The sequence below is a fragment of the Thermobia domestica genome, chromosome 13 (genome assembly GCF_964235325.1).
Source record: "Thermobia domestica chromosome 13, izTheDome1.hap1.1, whole genome shotgun sequence".
Lineage (NCBI taxonomy): Eukaryota > Metazoa > Arthropoda > Insecta > Zygentoma > Lepismatidae > Thermobia > Thermobia domestica.
Window position 1 is genome coordinate 15401872 of NC_137466.1, and position 26487 is coordinate 15428358.

The 26487-nt window shown below is 36.4% G+C and overlaps 1 protein-coding gene across 4 annotated transcripts in view; it reads right to left on the reverse strand.

The window, feature by feature from the left end:
- LOC145668025 (trypsin-like) overlaps positions 1-26487 on the reverse strand; it is a 139739-nt gene that overhangs the window by 40895 nt on the left and 72357 nt on the right. For all 4 annotated transcript variants that reach the window (XM_081735491.1, XM_081735490.1, XM_081735492.1 and 1 more), the window contains exon 4: positions 12018-12180. In XM_081735491.1, the coding sequence (XP_081591617.1) occupies positions 12018-12180 (163 nt within the window). The remainder of the gene's footprint in view (positions 1-12017; positions 12181-26487) is intronic.

The following is a 26487-nucleotide window of genomic DNA, read 5'->3' on the forward strand; positions in this document are numbered from 1 at the left end:
TCTCTGGGATCAATAGACAGTCCATATAATGCATCGTAATTTCCCCCGCTGTCGTTTCTAAGAAATCAAAAGTAAGTGCTGTATATACTGTTCCACCTTCACTATTACTTTAAAAGAGTAACATATTTAAAATCCAATAACATTCATTGCCTGGGAAAAGCTCGCAAAGAACATGGCCTGTTATAAACAATATTAACTCCCCCTCTACTCTTTCTTTTATGTTGTCTCCATTTGTAAATACAGCCCCCTAGTTATATGCAACTCTCTTCTTCCATGGTGGAGTGATAAAAAGATTATATAATTGACGCTACTTTACATGAATATAAACCCAAAACGTCAGTAGAAAACACTTTATAAAAATTACTGTTTGAGACTCGTTTTGGCGCCAATCTGACTGTGGCGCCCCGGACAGTTGCCTGGGTTGCCCGGCCCTTTTCCGTCCCTGTTGGTATTTCATTTATCTATGAACATAAGATACCCACGAGAATTCGCCAGTTAGGGTCAGTCTCGTAGAAATGGTGCAATTTGCAACTTTTTGAAGTGTCATTTTTGCGCAAACGAGAATGATCACCATTCTGGTTTGCAACTATTATTTACAGAGAACTTTAGTGTACATCATACGTTAGAATCAGCCCCTGGCATTAATATAAGGTACCTAAAACATTTTCGCAATAAGTGACGGTTTCCCATATATCCGTTATTAATTTGCAATATTTTCGCACTCTGTATTGTGCTGCGTTTGCAATCCGAAAATTCCTATTTTTCCGAAGGAGTTTTCCCCAAACCTAAATTACTGTACCTAATTATGTAATTCTAACTTTCATTTTCTAGCAAAAACCGTCAAAGGGACTTTTATGCTTAAATCGAGGGAAGCTATTTGAATTCAGAGCTAGTGCGATCTGGCTTCTACCTCAAGTGCAAATTAATTATAATTTTATTTAATCACTGAGAGGTCATTAGCTGCATGTAACGAGGTTACCATATATTATGATTCATAGGGAATTTCGGCTTAATGTAGGAATTATAACATCAATAGTATCTATTAATTTTATATTTCTTCGCCTAGCTAGTTTTAATTCCATCATACCTTCTACTATGTAAATTTATTCCCTAATATTGTGCTAACATTCTTTCATTATTTCAAATTATATATTTTTCCATTTTGATTCCTAATACCTTACATACGGAGGTCAGATGGGCAGGTCATGTAGCCAGAATGGTAGAAAGTAGGAACGCTTTGAAAATTTTAATTGGAAGACCGACCGGAAAACGACCATTAGGAAGACCTAGGCGCAGATGGGAGGACAATATTAAGATGGATCTCGCAGAAATAGAAGTACAAAGTGGAGACTTGATAGAAGTCACTGGAGAGCTTGTGTGAACATCTCATTGAACCTCCGGGTTGCATAGGCCATAGAGATAGTTAGTTAGTTAATTAATACCTTACATAAATTTACCGTTTTAATTCGCCAAGTTTTTCCGTTCTCTTCAACATACACATTTCCTAGGACACAAGTACAATACTTTTAATGGTCTTCTCATATCGACCTCTCTTCACCTACGTAAAATGCTATATTCAATTTTCGATTCCGTTTTGTAACTCTTCATTCAATGACTTCTTGTCACTAACTCTACAAACATTTTGAAGATATATATTGACTTTCTCACGATTTTTATTAATAATAATAGCTGGAATTGAAAACTGTCATCTATTTCACTTTCTTGCTCAGATTTCTGTAATTATAACAGCCTCAATCATTCCGGGCACCACTATTTTCATTCTTTCCATATTTACGTCATCTCAAACTATTTACACAGTTTTCCTTTATTTTTTCTGACAAGTATGTTATTGTTTCTATTCAGAGTATGCTAAATCATCTGAAAAGCAAATATGCTAGTCTTTTTAGCTCATATGAAATTATGTTCCTTAATCAAATACTAATCCGCTATTATATATATTAAATAATATAACTGAAAGGCAAATATTTTGTCTAACACTCCTTTCAACTTCACTATTTTATATAATTTCTTGCTTTCCAACTTTAAATCGTTGGTCCATGTGTAGGTTTCTTCCGAGTTTGGCTTTTCATTTCATTCCAGGAATCTTTCAGTTACCTAGTTCAAGAAGTTAATAACCTCTTCTGAATCAACGAATCCTACATACATTTTCTTCCCTTTGTCTGAAAAGATTTCACATACTTTATTCAATGGATGTTAATTGGATTTTTGTGGTGTCCCTTTTCAAATCAAAATTGTAAACTTCCTTACTTCCTATTCATATAATGTTTCAAATTCGGAGCTAGGTACTTGCTATGTGCGATGTGAAGCTTAGAGCAAGCATTTCAGATCACTTAGTATACATTACATCGTCTGATTTGAACAAATTCTGCACCATAAAATATGTATCTGTAGAGGGCATGCTGATCTTACTTTAAAGCTCCCACCACACCGCTCACCGTGAAAGGCAGACTGATAGTATGCTGCTGGTAGTGTGAAGGTTAGCGCACAACAAGACAAGTCTAGGTAAGTATGGATTGAATTGTGTCTACAATACGACGTCAAAGAACGTCTACTGTATAATTGTGTTCGACCGCAGGCATTTACTGAGGAAGCGAGACATCGGATAGTCACTTCTTTGAATTGCCGCTCTAGTGCCATGTCGTCAGTGATATATATGCAATAGGAATCAAAGGATTCCCACAGCGTCGTAATGAAGTACTTCTGGAATGAACGATCATTCTGGCCGCTTAACCGCAATCAGGGCTCCTATGATCCTCTGAACACTAAACATAGTGAGAGCACGAACACTAAATAACTGATTCTTGAATGTTGATCTATTATGCTACCTTAATACTCCTGAGATCTGATCACCACCAATATCTTCCATGGTATTGAAAGAGACTACAATGACAAAGTAAACGGAGGGTAGTGTATCCAGGGATGAGAGCAGTTTCTATGTTAAACACAGAGATGGTCCTGTGCGCAATGTGATTCTGCATGTGAGAGTGAAAATTCAGATTGTGATAATTAATCATAAAGGACTCACACTTGATTTTCTAGTATTTTGTAAATAGTACTTCAGCGTTTCCCAACCGGTGTGCCGCGGCACACTGGTGTGCCGCGAATGGGCCGCTGGTGTGCCGCGAGGAAATCGAAACAAATTATTAATTTTATAGGAACCAAATTGCATGACATAGGAAAAAATGTATATTTGTATTTCACATTACTATGTACCTCTACTATAAATCTACAATTTTAAGTTTCATACTGTGTTACTTTTCTGTACATTTTTAATGTTGAAAAACGTATTTGTCATTGTCATGACCATTATTGCTTCTTTATTGTTGCAGACTATTTCGTAACTTGAAATTTTAACATATCATTCAATAAATTCAACAAAGTAAACATGCATACAAATTACCTACATTTGTGTTTTTAAAGTATATTTATTTATTTGTTCGTTATTTAGTGATCTTCCCTTTTAGTTAAAGGTTAGATACAGTTTTCGAAAGAGAAAGTGGATTTTTAAAAACCCGAGTCCTATATTTCATTGCAATTGTTTTCTATTTTAAAATTAGAATGAAAAATAAGCATAATGATTTACCACGGGGAAAAATCAGTGATCGAGCTTTCTTCTTTGTAAGAAGGATATCAGTAATCACATAAAAATACCACGATGATATATATATATATATATATATATATATATATATATATATATATATATATATATATATATATGGGTGTGCCGCGAGAATTCAAGTTACACCTGTAGTGTGCCGCAAGTTGAAAAAGGTTGGGAAACGCTGTAGTACTTTGTAGTATTTTGTAATAAACTAGATATCCCGACCATCTCTAGTCTTCATTCAGGGGAGTATGATTAATACGTTGTTATTTGTGATGTTAATCATGTTCCTCGCCCTATCTGGGTACATTCTGGGACTCCATTTTCAGCAACATATCGCGCGGCGAACACAGTAAACTCTATTCGGTATACACCTTCTACTCAAGCGTGCTAGGTCTCCGGATGTAAGTCTCATCGTGCATGTGTGAGGCATGACCACCCACTGACTTCGATAAAGATAATCTCCTGGACACACATAGCCTAAGCATTTGACCAACTACGTGTCCGGACAATTGTGTGGCCGGTTGGGGGAGTTCTACTGTATGTCTTGTAACACGTTCAGGATGTGCCATGGATGATATGTTGGGAATAGTACTATCATAACCTTTCTCTAGTGCACTAACTTTGGACCAAATCAGTGAATTCCTATTGATTGTTGTCAAATACGTTTGTATCTGTGTAGTTTTATAGTCCTTGTATATTGATTTTTTTATATACTGAATTAAATTTTAACTGTAAGAAATCTATTTATAACCAGATGTCGTCATTTGAGTATAAATTCCTAACACATACTTTTCCCTTCTCTTTATTCTTAATAAACTTAATAGGTATGTTAACTACTTTTATATTTTTTATTTCGATATATGTTCCCTTAATATCGCAATTTTTTTCCATTCTCATTTACTTTGTTTTCTTTTTCATTACTTAAAACACAGAGTTTATTATCTCTGCCATACATCTTAAAGTATCCTTTCTATCTGTCTCAAGCTATATTTCGCTCGTTAAAGTCTCTTTCCACATAACCACCCTACACAAAAGGCAAATTTCATATATTTAGGAACAGAATGAAAGTCTTACTAGTACTTAATAGCAGAGTTCTTCGTGTATCTTTACTTCTTCCAGTATATAAGTATACTAATTATATAAGTAATAAGTATGTTATAAGTAATTTAGCCTTTATCAATTTACTGCCCTGCACAAAATGTGTCATCCCCTTTCCCCCGCACGAGGAGCCCGTATCCAAATGAATTGTTTAAGTAGATTCAAGACCCAGGAATCAGTTAGCACTAGCTATTTATGACTAATCATGGTGCGAGTTGTATATTTTCATTAATTATATATTTTATGTCTTGAATTAAGTCGGAGGAGACAACTTCTTATAATGCTCATAACCAGCATATATACAAATCTTGTAGTTACAACCAAGCACAGGTTGGTGTGAATTTTCGAGCGAATATAGTTTTTGTTTCTCTAAAAAAATGCCGTATTTATAGGTGTAACGGATTTGTTGTTCTAAATTAATCTGTGCCGAGAAATACAATGCCACCTATTAAACACGACTTTTAAAGCTATTAAGTCAAAAAAACATGTCTACAAAGCAATGTATATTAACGAATTTCTATTGGTATTCAAGTATTAATTTTTGTAAATCTGCTAACAATAAGTATCGATCGCTATGCTTGAGATCGGCAGCTTTCTGCTCGGTTTTGTTTAAAAAATAATTACACATTATATAGACAATTTTAAGAATGTATTTATGTACCACTTTATGCTTACAACTATTGACCTCCATTATTTAAGAAATTAATCCCAATCAGTGATGTCAAACTGAAACTTGATAAAATCCCATCTTGAGAGGCAGAAATTCCTATTTCATTGTTGAATTTGCCACGATACACTAATTACAAAAAATTAAAATCTTATAAAATATGAAAAATTAAGCAATTTCATGATATTACACGAATTTTCATCAATACATGTGATTTATATGTAAACTTCTATATTCTACGTTTAGTAATAAGAATCATCCTTACTTAAAAGAAAATAACTGAAAGCGTTGACGAAAACACATTCATTTTGTTGCCAGAATTTAGTAATGTTATCACGCCTTTGTGTCATCATCATCAGGGTGCGAATTGGCGGGGGGGATGCCAGGGATTTCCCCCCTAACAAAAATCTTTCCCCCTCTGGAGAAGAAAAATTTTATCCCTGGCAGGGATAACTTTTCCCCGTCTGGAGTATTTTTAAATGGACATGAAGATCTTGTTTTGTCTTACTTTGCGTAGCTAACCTAAATGTTGCTTGAGTGAAAATTTATGAAACAGCTCCCATCTCAACTGTTTTGTACTTGTTAGTATATATATATATATATATATATATATATATATATATATATATATATATATATATATATATATATATATATATATATATATGTGTGTGTGTGTGTGTGTGTGTGTGTAAGGACGGTGCGCATATGGGTGAAATTCATCCCCCCCTGGGAAAATTTTTCAATTCGCACACTGATCATCATCTACTCAACGTAAGAACTTTATCTTGCAATTGGGGAATCTGCAGTCATTTCATTTTGTCATTTCCGAAGTTGGTTGTTCCTCGTTTGGTGTTTTATTTCCTTCCGTTAACATTTTTTTCAAATACCAGAATACGATTTACATTTCATGGTGCTAGTAATTTGAGAATACCAAGTGACTCCACAAAATCACTTCCGTGTACTTTTCGGTAACAAAATTTGACAATTAACACTGATTTTAAGCTTACTGAAGACACAACAGAATACTAATTGCCCACAGAGAACACTTTTCACATTGATGAATTATATATATGAAAAATCCCACATATGCTGGCAACTTCGCAGAATTTCTCATTATCCCTTCTTGAGAAATTAGCGTCAAGAATTCCCACAAAATCCGATTTTCCCCAAGGGTTGGCATAACTGATCCCAATATTATTTGCAGGAAAAGTTAAAATAGTAACCACGTTTTGAACTCAGCATCTATAACCACCTGTTGAGGTATAATTGTGATGGGATCCAGTAAGGAATGAGAGGGTGGGACTTGTTACTGCACACTGTAACGTGAATTTTCGTTGATCTCTAGAGAAAGAAAGAAAAATGTAAAAACTATAAAGAGAAAAAACATTGTAGCATTTTGTAAGGATAGTTGCTCGACTTGATTAATTGGTTCGCGTTTTTAACGCTAGAGTGAACCATTACTAGAGCTTGCCTACCTTATGACTGACTGGTATGCAAACTGGTGGCTGACCCGTTAACCTTGAATAGCGGGCAAAATTACGTCAGTTCTAGCCAAGGGCGCCGATTTCTCTGTAAATTTGGGGGTCCTCATTCAGATGCAGAAGGCATATATGAGAATTTTAAGACAAATTATGCATTCAAATTATGTCAAATTTGTATATTCAAAACTACAATGCGGGGGCCCACATGAGCTTTGAGGGGGCACTGGAATCAGCGCCCTTGGTTCTAGCTACAGCTATTTAGGTATGGAATATCTTGTTTTATCTTTCATGTTTGTAAACTTGGGAAATGAGTTAAATTGTGACAAAAGTAAATAAAAGGACTAGAAATCCAAATAAGAATTTTCACCTTTAAAGAAGGCTAATCTTTGGACAAACGTTAACTAAGTAGTATTCTATTTTTTTTCCTTTTAAATGGTAATAATTCTTGTTTTGGCATTTTTTAAATTAAAAATTGTGCATGTTTAACTTATTGGCTGTCTACTACTGTATGACCAAGCGCTGGCTCACTTTTCGTGAGTGCGCTAGTATAGCTTGTTTATATGGTAGCAGATGGTGATTTTACCGAGTTGCCAACGGCTTAAAGCACTAGGAAACTAAACGTGCTAGAAGCAAAACCAGAAAGTAATCGAGAGGGAGAGGCACTATCAATAGCAGATAATACATGATGTCAGTGCTCGGTATCTTATCTTTCTTAAATGATCGGCATACGAACTACAGAAATAATTATTATTTCAGAAAAAATAAAAACTTGTGCTTTCTCCTAATATTAAACAAGACGCCATGACCATTTGAAAATAATTTATTAATTACGTATTATTACTTTTATTACTTAATAAATGTGGTGCATTTGTTGTGTCAGTGGCGTCGCAAGCGGTGGATGATGGCCCAGGGCCTCACGTTTTCAGAGGCCTCACAAAGCCAAAGAATCTAAATACAATTTTACACTGATTTTATAAAGACCCATCGATTCCATGTAAATTCAAACAATTATGAATTCCGGTTTGTTTACGTAATACATTACATAATGGTGATTTGAAACAAACTTATAATCTATATTTGTAATATTAGGCTACAAACATAGGTGGCAGGCAGTGAACTTACTTTAATATTCAATAATGAAACCAAACAAATCTTTCATTTGTTTAGCAATAATAATGTTGTCGAGGTTATTGATGTCGAAAATGTATTATTATTATTATTATTATTATTATTATTATTATTATTATTATTATTATTATTAGCTATTTGAAATACGGCAAATTGTGGAGGCGTTAAAATATTAAATAATACTTTTGATAAAGTGGATACTTTCAAATATTTAGGATCAATATTAACAGACGAAAAGCATATTCACGAAGAAATTAAATGTCGACTAAAAGCAGGGAATTCGTGTTACTATTCGGTTCAAAATCTCTTGTCGTCGCGAATTCTGTCGAGGAATTTGAAGCTTAAAATATATAAAACGATAATCATGCCTGTTGTTCTGTATGGTTGTGAAACATGGTCGCTTACTCTGAGGGAAGAACATGGACTGAAAGTATTTGAGAACAGGATCCTGAGAAGAATATTCGGACCCAAGAGGAACGAGAATGGGGAATGGCGGAAGCTTCATAACGAGGAACTACATAGTTTATACGGTTTACCCAACATTGTTAGGGTCGTCAAGTCTAGGAGGCTTAGGTGGGCAGGTCATGTAGCTAGAATGGAAGAAAGTAGAAACGCTTTCAAAGTCTTGACTGGTAGACCCATAGGAAAACGACCATTAGGAAGATCTAGGCGCAGATGGGAGGACAATATTAAGATGGATCTCGCAGAGATAGGAATACAAAGTAGAAACTGGATGCAATTAGCTAAGGATAGAAGTCAGTGGAGAGCTTTTGTGAACGCGGCACTGAACCTCCGGGTTCCATAGGCCATAGAGTTAGTTAGTTAGTTAGCTATTTGAAAAAACGGGGATGTTACAAACTTTTCTTGCCCAGGGATCCACGAATATTTCTCGCCAAGGTCATCGTAAGAATTTATTACGGCGGTAGCTGTTTGTAGCAATACTAAATTGAAATTAATTTCTTCATAATAATGAAAAGAAAAATCCTTCTGTCCAACGCAAGTGTAATGTTATACTGCAAAGTATCATTTTTGTACACTTCTCAGATTTTACTATGATTTTCACCATTGAAGAGCATGAAAATGTCGACTGATTTTGTTCTTCTTTCTGGTTCTTTACCGGATAGAAAGGAGATATCTGGGGTAGATAAGATATGAAGCAGAGGTTAAAAGGAATGTTCAGGTGGTGAGGTTAATGCATGTACCCCGCAGATTTCGGTGAAGTAGAAACACCTTACAACTCCTTGTCATACTTTTCGTGGAAACATTTTGGATGCCAGTACGATCAATCAGTTCGCACAGTTGCCATACTAGCCACAGAGTGTGAAATTACTAACTAACTAACTAACTCTATGGCCTATGGAACCCGGAGGTTCAGTGCCGCGTTCACAAAAGCTCTCCACTGACTTCTATCCTTAGCTAATTGCATCCAGTTTCTACTTTGTATTCCTATCTCTGCGAGATCCCTCTTAATATTGTCCTCCCATCTGCGCCTAGGTCTTCCTAATGGTCGTTTTCCTATGGGTCTACCAGTCAAGACTTTGAAAGCGTTTCTACTTTCTTCCATTCTAGCTACATGACCTGCCCACCTAAGCCTCCTAGACTTGACGACCCTAACAATGTTGGGTAAACCGTATAAACTATGTAGTTCCTCGTTATGAAGCTTCCGCCATTCCCCATTCTCGTTCCTCTTGGGTCCGAATATTCTTCTCAGGATCCTGTTCTCAAATACTTTCAGTCTATGTTCTTCCCTCAGAGTAAGCGACCATGTTTCACAACCATACAGAACAACAGGCATGATTATCGTTTTATATATTTTAAGCTTCAAATTCCTCGACAGAATTCGCGACGACAAGAGATTTTGAACCGAATAGTAACACGAATTCCCTGCTTTTAGTCGACATTTAATTTCTTCATGAATATGATTTTCGTCTGTTAATATTGATCCTAAATATTTGAAAGTATCCACTTTATCAAAAGCATTATTTAATATTTTAACGCCTCCACAATTATTACTCGTGAAATTACACGAGTGATTAAATGGAACGGGTCGTGTGAACTCTGCGTAGATATCTCATTCTCATTAGTGTCCGTAATTGGTATCGAGTAGTGTTTTGTGTACTCGCTATGTGTACTTGGTAGAACAAATAAAAGTTCATGCAAAATCATTTAGCATTCTGGTTTCAAAATCGCTGATATCTTGGGTTCAAAATCCTAGATTCGTCTATTAATAGTAACAACTATTGTTACGCGAACTACAGATTATAAATCAATGTTACTAGCGAAAAGTACAATTGTCCATCAATAAACAGTTATCCGACTAAATTTATCAAATTCCCTCTAAACACACTATTAAATAAATATTGCACAACAGTATTAAATTAGTAATGCACTCAATAATATTTCAAAGTTCTCGTACATTTCGCACGACATTGGATCAAACAAAAATGCGTGGATGTTATTTTACTTGGGACGCAGATTATTGAAACATATTCTGTAGTTGGTAACCCTTCTGGCAAGGGATGTTTTGATAATTCCACTTGTAGCCATGATTCGCTCACCGCTCTGACGACCTATACTAAATTTCACAAGTTAAAACAAGTTTCGAAGAGAGTAAAAGTAAGGTAAAATTAGGGCTATTAAAATATTGTATGTTCTTTTATAGGAAGCATAGCTTTTGCAGGTAACATTTTCTTGAATTCTTACTACGTATTGAATATTGCTTTAAACCAAACTAATCGAAACGTGCAAGTACTGAATATATCACTATTAACTTGTTTGTATTTAAATAGAAAGTTCTTTGCTCCTGAAAGTTACGTTATTCTATTAGTTTTTCTATATAAAGTTGTTTCACGTTTTTGATTCTACATAAGGTATTCTATTGTTAAAACTGTTCATTGATATTGTATATACTAGGAAAGAAGAAAAGCTTAAAAGGTTTGTTATTCTTGTGTATGTAGTTCTCATTGATCGAACCGAGATTTCATCTATGCATGAATTTAAATTACGCTGCAACACTGTACGGTTAATATTTCGAAAATGAAAAATGAAATCTTTAAGTTTTACGTCCCACGGTTATGCCGGTTAGGCTAAAGGAGACGGTGATGATGAGAAATAAATCAAATGATGGAATGAAGAAAGTGGGAGGAAACGGGAGAACCCCGAGAAAGCCCACGAGCACAATTGCATAATTGGTTAAATATGAAGTTACCAGCAATTGGAGACATAGTGGCATGTTTGTTGGTGTTCTTTCTTTTCTTTTCTTTTGTCTTTTTCCTGTTCCTCTTCTTGTTTCTTTCTTTTCTTCTTATCAAATAAAAAAGTTAGTTTTGAAGACGGTAGTCCACAGACTTCTAAAGTTATCTTTATAGCTTTACGAGTGTGTCGTTTCTCATTTATGTAGGAAAATGTTAGTACATCATGTGTTGCAAGCTTGTGGCCGTCGTGACTTTGCGCGTTTATGATTTTCTAATGATATTTATTCCCGCAGTCATGAGTCAGAATCTAAAAGTAAATAAATCTTGGCTCTATCTGAACCGGAAACAAAACTAAATGAAGTTACTTGAATTTTTTTTCCTCAATCTTCAACTGAAAGAAGACTATACTCCATAATCGAGAAATGGTGGATATATCAGAGGAAGTGGCCATGTCATTGTTGCTGTACCGTAACTTCGCATCGCCATGAGCTCTGGGAATTGGGCACTAATTCGTCGGGTGAAAATGTTTGAATTTGAAGAAAGTAGTTGGACTGGTGCGAAGTTGACCCAGCTGATTTTTTTTTTTTTTTGCCCTCATTCTAGAGCTCGGACATTAATTAATTAACACTAATTCCTGGCGTGAAAATTTTCAGATTAAGAGAAATTGGTTGGGCCTACTTTAAAGACTTTGAATTCTTTAGTTTGGAACCATCGTTAATTTTTTTAAAATCTTTTTCCAACATGACAAAAAGTTGATTGACATAGGCGGCATTACTTACTACCTCTCAGACGAATGTTATTACGTTATACGTACTTACTCGAATGATGGCTATGTCATGAGCGCCTTTCTTTCTATCAAAACGTGAATATAAATAAATGGTAGATGCTGTCCGACTCTCGTATGATGATTTCTTCGGCTCCAAGGTGTCCGTACCAGCCTCCACTTTAATTAAAGAAGATTGGTACACAGAGCTGTCTTTCCTAGCAGTAGAAGAAAATAAAAATTATGAAAGATTACGAGTATTTGTTAATTTATAATGTAGATACAATTATAAACATGCTTGAAAATACGAACTCAGAAGTAGCTAGTAATAAGACTTCCGGTGGTGGCTCGTTTGTAAAGAAAATATTTGTCGGGGGAAGTAATAATTGAACATAATACTTTACTCTAATGCAGTTAAAAGTAGCAATTATGAATTTTATAAATGAAAGTTGTTTCTCATTTAAATTCTTCTCATACGGTGTGTAAAATAGTAGAAAATGTGCTTAGCAATTCAAAAACATAATAATTTGTAGCTATTATCTGCTGACAGGAGAGTGTTTCCGGGAGAAGCTAGGAAACTTTCTCCAGATTAAACATGAAGGTCCAGAGTCGTCTTTACATGATGCTAACTTCCGTATCCCTTTCAAATTCTGGCTTTTTAAGGTAAATTATAGACTGTCAGTCAAACAGCTACAGCATCATCCCTATTTATCATAGGACCATGGTTTGCAATTCATTCTCTTCAGAATTAAACAGCCGTTCAAACGGTAACATTCACATTTCCACATCATGTTCCTGAGGCGGGAAATTTTTAGAGAAATTTTTTAGGATTTTTTTAAGAGAAATTGTTTTAGGATTTTTTCTAAAAAGAAATAAATTTTGAACCCCTCTAGACCCTTCCTGTTTCAACGCAGACATCTTAAACAAATCGGAAAAATACTAAGGGGTGCACTGAATGTGTGCACAAAATTTCAATCTTCTAGGTGCAAAAGTAAGCCCACCAAAAATAATCCCTACAATACCCTAGATTCCCCTATAAAACAGGATCTAAGGTAAAAATTTAATGAGACATTCCTATTTATCGTCGGATCGTGCTTTGTACATGATTCTCGTCAGAATAGAACAGCATTATAAATGGTATCCTCGTCGCCAAAAGTGCCTTTACATCGCCGTGATGGTTATGTGACCGCGCAGTACTCCAAGCAAGGGATGGTTGCATAAGAAATTGTGATTAATTTTGAAGAGTTTTCATTTTGACTAGGGAAATAACGTAAATATAGGGAACAAAGGAAAAGATTTGAAGCATCAGTACACTATCATCTCTGAAAAGATTCGTATTCTCAGTTTTTCATTTTATTCTCTTATATGTTCAGTTAATAACTGCTGACAACTGCTACTAGCGCTTTTCACTCTTCAGGAATTTAACACGACATGTTCGCAGGACACTTTTCTAAGTCCTAAATGTATGCGTGAATTATTTCATTCGTCTCACTGTTTTTATTTCAGAATGGAAACTGAATATGCTAAACGTAAGTATGTTTCGCTGTCGTCAAGCAAGGGTTGTAATAAATGCAAATAAGGTTCTTATTATTAAATAAAACACAGAAGTATCTATTCCATGTATAGCACAATATAATGCAGTAATTAACCAACATGATAATCACTAACGCCCGCAGGATTTTTTCGAACGGGGGGGGAAAAGACCGATATAGAGTTTTTCGATTTATTGCCCTATATATATATATATATATATATATATATATATATATATATATATATATATTAAAAGTCATAGTTTATCATTGATAACGTATATCCTCTTACTTTTTAAAATCACCAGTGTAACCTATTACTCAGAACATACATCTCCAAAAATAATGTAGAGGGAAAGGAAGGAAAGAGATATGAAAAGTGGCGTAAGTAATTTTACTGCACCCTGGATAATCCATTACTCATACCCGCCCCCTGTCACACGCATTTCAACTGCTGCGTTATATATATATGGTTCCATGTCAGAAGGGCCCGAAAAAGGGCGAGGATAGAAAGGCCCGAGTCAAAACGGGGCTCGGTTTTAAAAGGCCCCGCGTCAAAAGAGCAAGTTCAAAAGTGGCCCCGCGACAAAAGTGCCCGAGTCGAAAATGCACAGCGTGAAAATGTTCCCCTCGTCAAAGGGGCCTGGGTCAAAGATCATCGCGGGAAGAGAGTCCGTGACAAAAGGGCCCTATGTAAAAAAAACGGACAAAGTGGACACAGCCTCAAAATGACACAGATCAAAAGATCCTTGCGAGTGAACAGGCCGAGTCAAAAGGGCCTTATGCCAAAAAAGCCGGGTCAAAAAGGACCCCGCTTCAAAAGGGCACAGGTCAAGACGGTCCCGCGTCAAAATGACCCCGCGGCAAAAGGTCCCGAGTCAAAAAGACCCGCGTCAAAAGGAGCCAAGTCAAAAGAGCCCCGCGTAAAAGGGGTCGGCAAATACAATTCCACGGCTAAAAAACCTGAGATCATGAGTGAAAATCAGGAGAAAGATACATATGACCAGTGGCGTAACTAATTTTATTGTGCCTTGATCGTTCATCCAACTCATACCTTCCCCCTGTCGCCCGCATTTCAGGTGGTATATATATATATATAGAGAGAGAGAGAGGGAGAGAGAGAGAGAGAGAGAGAGATGCAAGGTCTCGAAAAAAAACCGGCTTTTTCGGAAAAAATCTCGGTTTTTTCTGCTTCGCTTTTTTGCTTGGGAAATTTTGGGCTTTTTTGAAAATTTTGCTTTAAACTGATAAAGAAGACTTTGCTTCGCTTCTCTACAACAAAAAGAACTCATTTAAATAGTGGCTGATGCAGATAATAATATGAAACCTCGAAAATAAACCATGAATTTCAAAAAGATTTTCTAAAATTCTTAACATATTTACATTGTGATTTCTAAAGGATTAACCAAAATATGTAATAATATTTTAATCTCTTATAGTACAATAAGTACTTTAAAAAATGATACACAAATAACTATTACAAAATTGTATGTAGTATTTTTACTTCAAAATATCACACATCCTCTTCTTGAAGCAAAGTAAAGAAAAACATGAGAGAAATCTGCACATTAAGAGCTTCGTTTCAGGTTCTGTACATTCTTGAAATTTTTCAGTTAAGTTTTAATTTTCATATACATTGTATGAATATTTCGAACAAATTTTTCACTGATTGATCACATACGTAATAATCTGTTACCACCTATCAGGTGCTTCGGATCTGCAAAATCGTTAAAGCTCCCAAATTCTGTAATGCACTGACTGCTAGTTAAGCTTGTTCAGAATCGGGAAAGTATCGAATTTTCTGTTCATGGATCATATACGTAATAGACGGTTCATCTGAGCGTATGGTTTTCAAGACTGTAGAATATATAACCACCATCACGGTTTACCCAATGCTGAAGGTTTCTAAATTTTTAACAAGAAAATTCAACATATAGTTAGGAATTTTTTTCTACAAAAAGAAAAACTATGGAATACATTTAAAAAGAGTGGAAGAATCAATCACTGTTCCAATTCACAAGAAAGACGACAAAATTTATTGTAATACGATCGAGGCATTTCTCTTAACATGCTATTAATAAGATTGACCCCACACGCAGATGAAATTATTGGAGATTATCAGTGTGAATTTATTCGAAATCGACCAGATATTTACCATTCGACAAATACTTGAAAAGAAATGGGCATATATTACCCAGTACATCAACTGTTTATTGATTTTAGAAAGGCTCACAACTCGGTAAGGAGGGAAACATTGTACATCATTCTTACAGAATTTGGAATACCGAAAAAGCTAGATTTATTAAGTGTTTAAATGAATTCCAGAGTAAAGTTCGAGTAGAAAAATTCGAGCTTCCACGTCGAGATTGGCCTGAAACAAGGATATGCGTTATTGCCGTTATTATTCAGCTTTGTTCCGGAGTATGCTATAAAAAAAATCAAAGATAGGAACCAGGGCCTAGAGTTGAATGGTATTCACCAGGTTATGGTGTATGCTGATGATGTAAATCTGATAGGAGAACAATCGAAAGAAATGCAGAGGCCTTATTAAACGCTTGCAGGGACATGAGTAAATGCAGAGAAATCTAAATACAAGGAAGTTCACAAGGACCGTAATACGGCAAATTATGAGTGCGTTAAAATATCGATTAATACTTTCGACACAGTAGATACTTTCAAATATCGTGGATCAGTATTACCAGATCAAAATCATACCTACAAAGAAATTAAATGTCGACTAAAATCAGGAAATTCTTGTTATTATTCAGTTCAAAATATTTTGTCGTCGCGAATTTTGTCAAGGAATTTAAAGCTTAAAATATATATAATGATAATCATGCCTGTTATGCTTTATGGTTGTGAAACATGGTCGCTTACGCTGAGGGAAGAACGCAGACTGAAATTATTTAAGAATAAAACTCTGAGACGAATATTTGGATCCAAGAGGAAGGGGAATGGGGAATGGCGGAATCTTTATAAGGAGGAACTACATAATTTATACGGTTTACCAAACATCGATAGAGTCATCAAGTCTAGGAGGCTCAGATGAGCAGGTCATGTAGCCAGAATGGAAGAAAGTAGGAACGTTTTCAAAGTTTTAACTGGAAATCCAATCGGGAAACGTCCATTAGGAAAATCTAGGCCCAGATGGGAGGACAATATTTAGATGGATCTAGCAGAAATAGGAATACAGAATAGAAACTGGATTGAATTGGATAAAGTCAGCAGTCAATGGAGAGCTTTTGTGGCCATAGAGAAAGAGAGAGAGAGAGAATACATTTAAGCTAAGCACAACTGCACAACAAACATGAGTGAGTGGGTAGCTTTCGCGCTTCTATCGTGAAGGCCGGGATTCAACCCCGCATTCAACCATTTTGACAAAAGTTTTTCTTAATTCCATCTGTGAATGTAGAGATAGTGCGTGCACTGTGAGTCCTGACCGACTTACTTTCTAATCGTTTTTAAATCTTTGTTATTATTAATTACCAGCAGTGATGGATTTGCGAAGATGGTTAGGGTGTGGATGTCTTCCGGATTGAAGCCTCTACCCCGAAATTACGGAATTTCTAAAACAAATTAAATATTGGTTTTGCCCTTACTCATAAACTTCAAGCTGTCCTCAAATAAAAAATTAAGAAATTTTAGAAAAACTATGCATTAATAAGAACAGCCCCTCCAAAAATACTTTTCTAAATCCGCCACTGATTATCAGTATAAAATGATCTTCAAGGTTGTATCTGAAAGATTATAGCTGAATATACAAACGAAACGAAATATTTGTTATGCCTGTACTCATAAACTTAAGCTCCTCTTAAATAAGTGTTAAACATTTTTAGAAAAAACAAACATTATTCAGAAAAAACCCTCCCAAATATTTTTCTAAATCCGATACTGATTATTTCTACCAAATGGTATTCAAGGTTGTGTCTGGAAGATTATTGTTAAATCATTGCACAGCTACAGTATAATGGAAATGTGGAAGTACGCTCTGATAGATATATTGAAAAACGTACGCTCTGATGGATATATTGAAAAACATAAGTTTAATTATGTGCTAGAAGCTAAAGTACTAAGCTCTAAGAAGTGAAACACGGATGACTAAAAGGAAATGATCTAGAGAAGAAAAAATGTCGATAATTCAGAAGTTAAAATCAAGTTAAATAGCTTCTAAAATTGCCCTCAAATACTACGTATTTTATGTTTACTTTAATTCATAAACAATGTGCCCCCTCCATCATGATGGTGAATTCCAGAGCGAAATATGGCATTCAGGTCATGGAATCTTATTTAACTTTACAGTATACTATAAGAAAGCTATTTAAACAGAAAAATCATGAAAATGAAAAAAGCCAAAATTTCCAAAATTCTCGTTTTTTCCCAAAAAAGCCGGCTTTTTTGCATCTCTCTCTCTCTTTCTCTCTCTCTCTTTCTCTCTCTCTCTCTCTCTCTCTATATATATATATATATATATATATATATATATATTTATTTATTTATTTATTTATTTATTTATTTCATGTCAGAAGGGCACGGACAAAGGATAAGAATAGAAATGCCCGAATAAAAAGGGTGGAAAGGGCCCTGCAACAAAAGGATCCGAATCAAAACAGCCCCGATGTCAAAAGGGCCGGAATCAAAAAAAACGTCGCGACAAAAAGGCCTTATCAAAAATGTCCGAGTCAAAAGGGACCTCACCTCAAAAAGGACACGGGTCAAAACGGTCCCGGGTCAAAAGGGTTACACGCGAAACGGCACCGCGAAAGGAAGCCCGAGTCAAACAGGCCTCCGTTAAAACAGGACGAGTCAAAAGACCCCTGCGTCAAAAAGGACTGACTCAAAAGGCTCCGCGTCAAAAGGGCCCGGCAAATATAATTTCAAGGCGAAAAAGCCTGGGATCAGTACTGGAAATCAGGAGAAAGAAAGAGATATGACCAGGGTGTAACAAATTTTACTGCGCCCTGGTCATTGATCATCTATTTAATCATACCTGCCCCTGCCCTGCCCCACGCAGTGTTGATACACACACACACACACACACACACACACACACACACATATATATATATATATATATATATATATATATATATATATATAGTTCTGTCAGAAGGACACGGACAAAAAGGCGAAGACAGAAATGCCCAAGTAAACTGGACCCCGGTCAAAAGGGACCGGCGACAAAAGGATCCAAGTCAAAAGGGCCCAGCTGTCAAAAGTGCCCAAGTCAAAAGGTCATCGCGACAAAAGGGTCCTATCTAAAACATGCCCGGTGAAAAAGGACACCGCATCAAAAGGGCACGGGTGAAGACTGTCCCGTGTCAAAAGTTCCCGAGTCGAAAGACCCACGCTACAAAGTGCCCCGAGTCAAAAGAGGCCCCGCGTTAAAAGAGGCCGTGTCAAAGAAGCCCCGGGTCAAAAAGGCACCGGGATAAAAGGCCCGGTAAATACAATTCCACGGCTAAAAAGCCTGAGATCAAGAGTGGAAATCAGGAGAAAGAAAGATATATGACCACTTGCGTAAGTATTTTTACTGTGCTCTGGATCGTTGATTATCTATTTACTCATAACTTCCCCCTGCCCAACGTATTTCAGCTGGTGAATATATATTCTATGCCAGAAGGGCGAGGACCGAAATGCCCGAGTCAAAAGGTCCCCGGGCGAAAAGGCCCCATGACAAAACTACCCTAGTCAAAAACGGTACCGCGTCTAAAGGGCTCGGCGACCAAAGGGGCCGAGTCAAAAGGGTCCAAGTCAAAACGGCCCCGGGTAGAAAGAACCCGGGTAAGGAGTCGGCGACAAATGAGCCCGCGTCAAAAGGGCGCTGTTTCAAAAGTGCCCTAGTCAAAAGGTCCGGAGTCAAAACGGTCCCGCACCAATACCGTTCTAGTCGAAAGTGCCACGCGTAAAATAGTCCCGAGTGAAAAAGGGCCCGGTTCCACTGCTAAAAACGCCTGAGATCAAAGCACGAGTGGAAATCAAGCATGCACAAGTGTATATTGTCCCTTTGGTAAGTTGATGGTTTTGTGCAAAAGAAGGAAAAATATCTGTAGTTATGAGTAACAAATAGGAAATTTGAATGGTGATATAAGTTTTGTTTGGTTGTTGATTCTTCTGCAACAAATGCTATTGCTTAAGTCATTCCCTATTAAAGTAAGGTTGCACTCCCGTCTTTCGGAGTTTGTATTCTCGTTACTTTATATATTATTCATTTTCCCCTTAGTTCTAAAATTCGATTTCTAGCCCTGGATCAAAGTATAGTATGAAAAATATTCTGTGAAAACGATTAGTTCAATTTTGCAGTGAGAGGACACATGTGGAGCTGTATACAGGGTTAGTCAAAAGTATTGGGACAGAACAATAATAACGACGTGCGTGGATGGAGGCAAGAAATGTTACAATTGGCATTATTGCATTGACTTGGAGTGGGGTCACCTTCGAACCGATCTTGAATTCCGCCATATTGCATATCACACAATATTATTAAATATAAAAGGTTATGATTTTAGACTAACTTATACCTTAATATTCCTACAAATGAGAATGTGAACTCGTTTGTGACACATCATCTGTTTGAGACAAAGTATGTTCTGTTTTACAGGGTGTCCGATGTTTAAAAGTAAATTACAGACATTCAGTAAAGCGACATCAGCATCATCCCTATTGATCGTATGATCATACTTCAGGTCTCGTTTTATCACAATACAACAGCCTTTTAAATGGTAAACTCCGCATCAAAAAATTGCGATAACTAACGCCGTGCAGTTAGGCCACCAAATATACATCTTATTATCACATAGTCGTGTCAGGTAAAGAGACCCCTCTCTCACCTCCTTTCTTCTCTTCCATACTAAAATTAGCTTACAACATGAGCGCAATTCTTATTTCAAACTATATATGTATTAGTATAGATAAAAAGAAATAACAAAACCGAGACGAAACAAGATTCATAGGTTGATGTAGGGAGAAACTGAAACACCCACAATGAAAAATTGAAACCAATGAATGTCTATTACCCAGAGATTCGGAAATTAGCAGAGAGAGAGAGAGAGAGAGAGAGAGAGAGAGAGAGAAGAGGAAAGGAGAGGAGAGGAGAAGAAGAAAAAGTAACGGGAGAACAGATAAAACTGTGGAATTCGAACGTAGTAAGAAAATAACCTAACATTATAAAGTTCCGTTTCCAGAAATCCAACAGTAATATAGAAATAATGTTTGTTTTTACATAGTTTTTCACAACTATTCGAATATATAGACGATTCTTTAAATATTTATTATGTTACTTTCATGATGGATAGCATACTCAATTTCAAGTAGAACTGTAGATCTCCGAGACACATCTAGGATAATGTCAAAGGTTTAACACACATGCTTTGTTTCCGCGTGGTTCGATTGCAAATTCGGTAGTGTTCGTTGGACGTAATGATCCAAAATACATTCTAATATACCCAGTAGACGGCGTTGGTAATATCTTCCATTTCAGACTACTAATGCAAACTGAACGAAAAAACGAAACGAAAAGAAAAGAGAAAGAAAGAAAAAGAGAAAATTGAAGAGTGCTATTTTATTGCTAAATATCTATCAGATATAACCTATATTAAAAGTCCAAACTGTATCATAATGGAAAGCTACAAATGTTGGAAAGGAAGAGTTCATGGTTCTCATAGATGTAGCATCTTTCAAATTTCAACGTGAATAAAACACATTGAATTATAGGACGGGAACAAATATTGTGTCGAACTAGTAAAATAAAATTTTGTTTTCAAATAACCAAAGAGGTACCATTTTCTAGTCTCTTCCGAAGAGTTATCTGTTCCGAACATCCAGCACTGATTTCATCTCTTCCAAATATAATGTAATTTGCACAGAAAGAAAGAACACGCTAAGAGCTCATACGCATCATCGTGTCAGTCGTTTGATGTTGGTTAGGTTATAGACCACCACTGGATCGAGGAATTTAAATCCGTAGTGAACCGGTAATTCGACTGAGATTCGGTAACCCAGAGGATAAAAAAGAGATTTCACTTATTTCCTTGCGTTTAAACAGTATTTCTGTCAGAGATGACTAGGACCGTTGATGTTATCCCCAGAGCACGGAAAACACGACGCCGAAGTTACAGTTAATTAGATTCCCCGGACCAGGCTTCTGCTCCGTTTTAACTTTGGAATATGAACTGCATGTATGTGTGAGAGGGAGAGAAGTGAAAAATGCAAAGACAGATAGGGAAACGTCAAGAAAGAAAGAGAGAGGGACGGGACGAATATAAATATGAAGCATACTTGCTATTGTAGTGTATGATATAGAACGCACAAACTACTTACTCGAACTATCGCTAGTGATGCCTTGTAAGTTCTCCATCATAAGATGAATCTCTGTTTGCAGCCATTATTTTATGCGAAAAAATCATACTACCTGATGGAGTATCGAACCAAGATTTTCCAATTGGAAGTCTGACACGTTACCACTACACCACCGATTGCTTTAGCCAAACTTTGTTTAACAAATGGTGTAGTGTTTCTTTCTGAGAACGATAATACGAAAATTGCATACTGCAGATCAATGATGTCTTTGGAATGTCCTAGTAATTCATTTGCTCCTTCCCATCCAACATTCGTAAATCGTCTCTATCATGATACAGGTGTTTGCTTTCATATTCTTACGTAATGCTTGTCCAGTATGATAAGTCGATTCTTCACAATCACTATGTTACGATGGTCATCCGGAAATTGGTACCCGTTTGTGCAATAAAGACACAGCAGCACATATTAACAAGTATACACATTTTTATTGGAAAGAGCATACTTTACACTACTTCTCCACATAATCACCAAGCAAATTTAGGCGTTTGTCATACCGTGTGACGAGTTTTTGTATTCCAGCGTCATAGTCCTCTACCACCAGCGTATTGAGATACGTAGTCACGCCTCGTTTAAGTTCGTCATCACTGTCAAATCTTTTTCCCGTCAGAAAGTCGAGACACATTAGGAAAATTTTCACAGAGTTCATCAATTGTGACGCGCCGATCGCTCATCACTCATTCGTCTACTGACCTCAGCAGTTCGTCTGTAATGACAGATGGTCTCCCTGAACGCCCCTCGTCGTGTGTACTCCCCCTCCCCAGGTTGAAGTTGCGACACCAGCACCGAACAGACGAATCGTCCATCGCATTGTCTCCATACACCTCCTTTAATTGGGGATAAATTTCACAAGGTCGAACGTTTCGTTCATTACGAAATTTAATCACGGCCCTCATTTCACAACTGGCGGGGTTCTCAATTCGTTTAATCATTATAAATGAGCACAGGCACTGCTAGCATCACGCAACCTCGCACAGAGCAGGCAGACAAGCCACTGATGCGGTATGACCTTGCCCAGCGGCTTTCCCAGTCGTCAGCGCTTCAAGCGGCGCAAACGGGTATCACTTTCTGGATGGCTCTCGTAGATAGCAATATTATTCGTAAGGCCATTGCGTTACCCCTACACTATCATGCCATCTAAAATTTGAAGCCGAATATTACTTTATTTAGCCCTGATCTTTGGAACTAATCGGCTTCTAGTGTAACGTTATTTGCAACAAAGTGCACAACAAAATTGATTTGTTCGACTGCCTAGAGAGAAATAAGTGCCCACTGATAAAAAAAACTTACAATCGAGGAAAGAATGTGAAATTAAAACATATTTTGCAGTAATTTCTCCGTGCAAGTTCAAAAGTAAGCAAATAATAATAATAATTACCTATATTATAAAAATGAAAGTAACTATGTGTGTGGCTCCTAATCTCTTGAACCACCCGACTGATCTCTATAAAGCTTTCAACATAGATAAGGTTCGGATCTGGGACTACTTTTGTCATTTCAGTTTGACGGTGCAACGTTGGGGCCGGTGAGAGGGAGGTACATGTAAAAGAACTGAAAATGAAAGTGGCTGCCTTTGTGACTTCATCACTCTTGAACCACCCGACCGATCTCAATTAAATTTTCAGCACAGATCAGGTCCGGGCCTAAGATAGCATTTATCTATTTACTTTGACGATATAGCTTAGGGTTGAGGAGAGGGAGGAGTTAAAAAGTATAAATAAAAGTTGATAACTTGCGAAACAAATGATCCATCACGATCAAATTTTCAACCTAGATGAAGTTCGAACCTGAGATGGTTTCTCTCATATCACTTGAACGTTGGAACTTAAGAGATGAAGAGGGGGAGCGACATTTAACAAAGAACGAAAAATTACTGGTATAAGTGGTGTATCTGTAATTTTTGGATTCGCTGAGATTAATAGTGACACATCTGATGCTGTTTAAATCCAAATTCAGTCCCTCTAGTGGGAGGAGAGGGGAAAAATAAAAATGATCGAAAAAACCAATATCAGTGTCGAATTCTCGGTTTTCCGGCTCGCTGAGATCAACAATGACACTGCAGATGCCGTGCCCCACAACATAGGGTGGGGAGGGGATATATAAAACTCATCGAAAATGACCGATATCAAAGAGAGCTTTAGTAATACTAAACAGTGACTGAGTAGCGGACCATATTAATATTTTTTCCCAATTTAACCCAATGAAGCGGGTAATTGATGCTAATAATAATAATAATAATAATAATAATAATAATAATAATAATAGACTACTATATTGTGAATATACACATTTATTATTATTATTATTATTACTATTCACGTACTTTTGAACTTGCACAACGAAATTACTGAAAATATGTTTTATTTCTGTAATTTTTCCTGGATTGTATGCATTTCCTTTATTTATTAGTGGGCACTAATTTCTCTCTAGGCCGTCGAATAAATCAATTTCGTTGTGCACTTTGATTCGTTCCAAAGATCACACCTAAAGTAAGTAATATTTGGCTTCTAATTTCAGGTGGCATGAAAGTGTTCGGGTAACGCAGTGGTTTTATGCATAATACAGCTATCTAACATAGGTTCAAATCTTATTCACGTCAAAGTTAATATTTTTACAATGTAATTGTGAAGAATCGACTTATCATACTGGACAAGCATTACGTAAGAATATAAAAGCAAACACCTGTATCATGATAGAGACAATTTGCAAATGTTAGTTGGGAAAGAGCAAGGGAATTACCAGGACATTCCAAAAACATCATTGATCTGCAGTATGAACTTTTCGTGTTGTCGTTCTCAGAAAGAAACACTACACCATTTGTTAAACAAAGTTTGGCTAAAGCAATCGGTGGTGTAGTGGTAACGTGTCAGACTTCCAATTGGAAAATCTTGGTTCGATTCACCATCAGGTAGTATGATTTTTTCACATAAAATAATGGCTGCAAACAGAGATTCATCTTATGATGGAGAACTTACAAGGCATCACTAGCGATAGTTCGAGTAAGTAGTGTGTGCGTTCTATATCATACACTGCAATAGTAAGTATGCTTCATATTTATATTCGTCCCGTCCCTCTCTCTTTCTTTCTTGACATTTCGCTATCTATCTTTGCATTTTTCACTTCTCTCCCTCTCACACATACATGCAGTTCATATTCCAAAGTTAAAACGGAGCAGAAGCCTGGTCCGGGGAATCTAATTAACTGTTAACTTCGGCGTCGTGTTTTTCGTGCTCTGCGGATAACATCAACGGTCCTAGTCATCTCTGACAGAAATACTGTTTAAACGCAAGGAAATAAGTAAAATATCTTTTTTATCCTCTGGGTTACCGAATCTCAGTCGAATTACCGGTTCACTACGGATTTAAATTCCTCGATCCAGTGGTGGTCTATAACCTAACCAACATCATACGACTGACACGATGATGCGTATGAGCTCTTAGCGTGTTCTTTCTTTCTGTGCAAATTACTTTATATTCGGAAGAGATGAAATCAATGTTGGATGTTCGGAACAGATAACTCTTCGGAAAAGACTCGAAAATGGTACCTCTTTGGTTATTTGAAAACAAAATTTTATTTTACTAGTTCGACACAATATTTGTTCCCGTCCTATAATTCAATGTGTTTTATTCACGTTGAAATTTGAAAGATGCTACATCTATGAGAACCATGAACTTTTCCTTTCCAACATTTGTAGCTTTCCATTATGATACAGTTTGGACTTTTAATATAGGTTATATCTGATAGATATTTAGCAATAAAGTAGCACTCTTCAATTTTCTCTTTTTTCTTTCTTTTTCTTTTCTTTTCGTTTCGTTTTTTACGTTCAGTTTGCATTAGTAGTCTGAAATGGAAGATATGACCAACGCTGTCTACTGGGTATATTAGAATGTATTTTGGATCATTACGTCCAACGAACACTACCGAATTTGCAATCGAACCACGCGGAAACAAAGCATGTGTGTTAAACCTTTGACATTATCCTAGATGTGTCTCGGAGATCTACAGTTCTACTTGAAATTGAGTATGCTATCCATCATGAAAGTAACATAATAAATATTTAAAGGATCGTCTATATATTCGAATAGTTGTGAAAAACTATGTAAAAACAAACATTATTTCTATATTACTGTTGGATTTCTGGAAACGGAACTTTATAATGTTAGGTTATTTTCTTACTACGTTCGAATTCCACAGTTTTATCTGTTCTCCCGTTACTTTTTCTTCTTCTCCTCTCCTCTCCTTTCCTCTTCTCTCTCTCTCTCTCTCTCTCTCTCTCTCTCTGCTCATTTCTGAATCTCTGGGTAATAGACATCCATTGGTTTCAATTTTTCATTGTGGGTGTTTCAGTTTCTCCCTACATCAACCTATGAATCTTGTTTCGTCTCGGTTTTATTTCTTTTTATCTATACTAATACATGTATAGTTTGAAATAAGAATTGCGCTCATGTTGTAAGCTAATTTTAGTATGGAAGAGAAGAAAGGAGGTGAGAGAGGGGTCTCTTTACCTGACACGACTGTGAAAATAAGATGTATATTTGGTGGCCTAACTGCACGGCGTTAGCTGCCGCAATGTTTTTGAATCGGAGTGTACCATTTACACTTCCCTATTGTGTCCCTGAAATGAGAAGTTTTGAGAGAAAT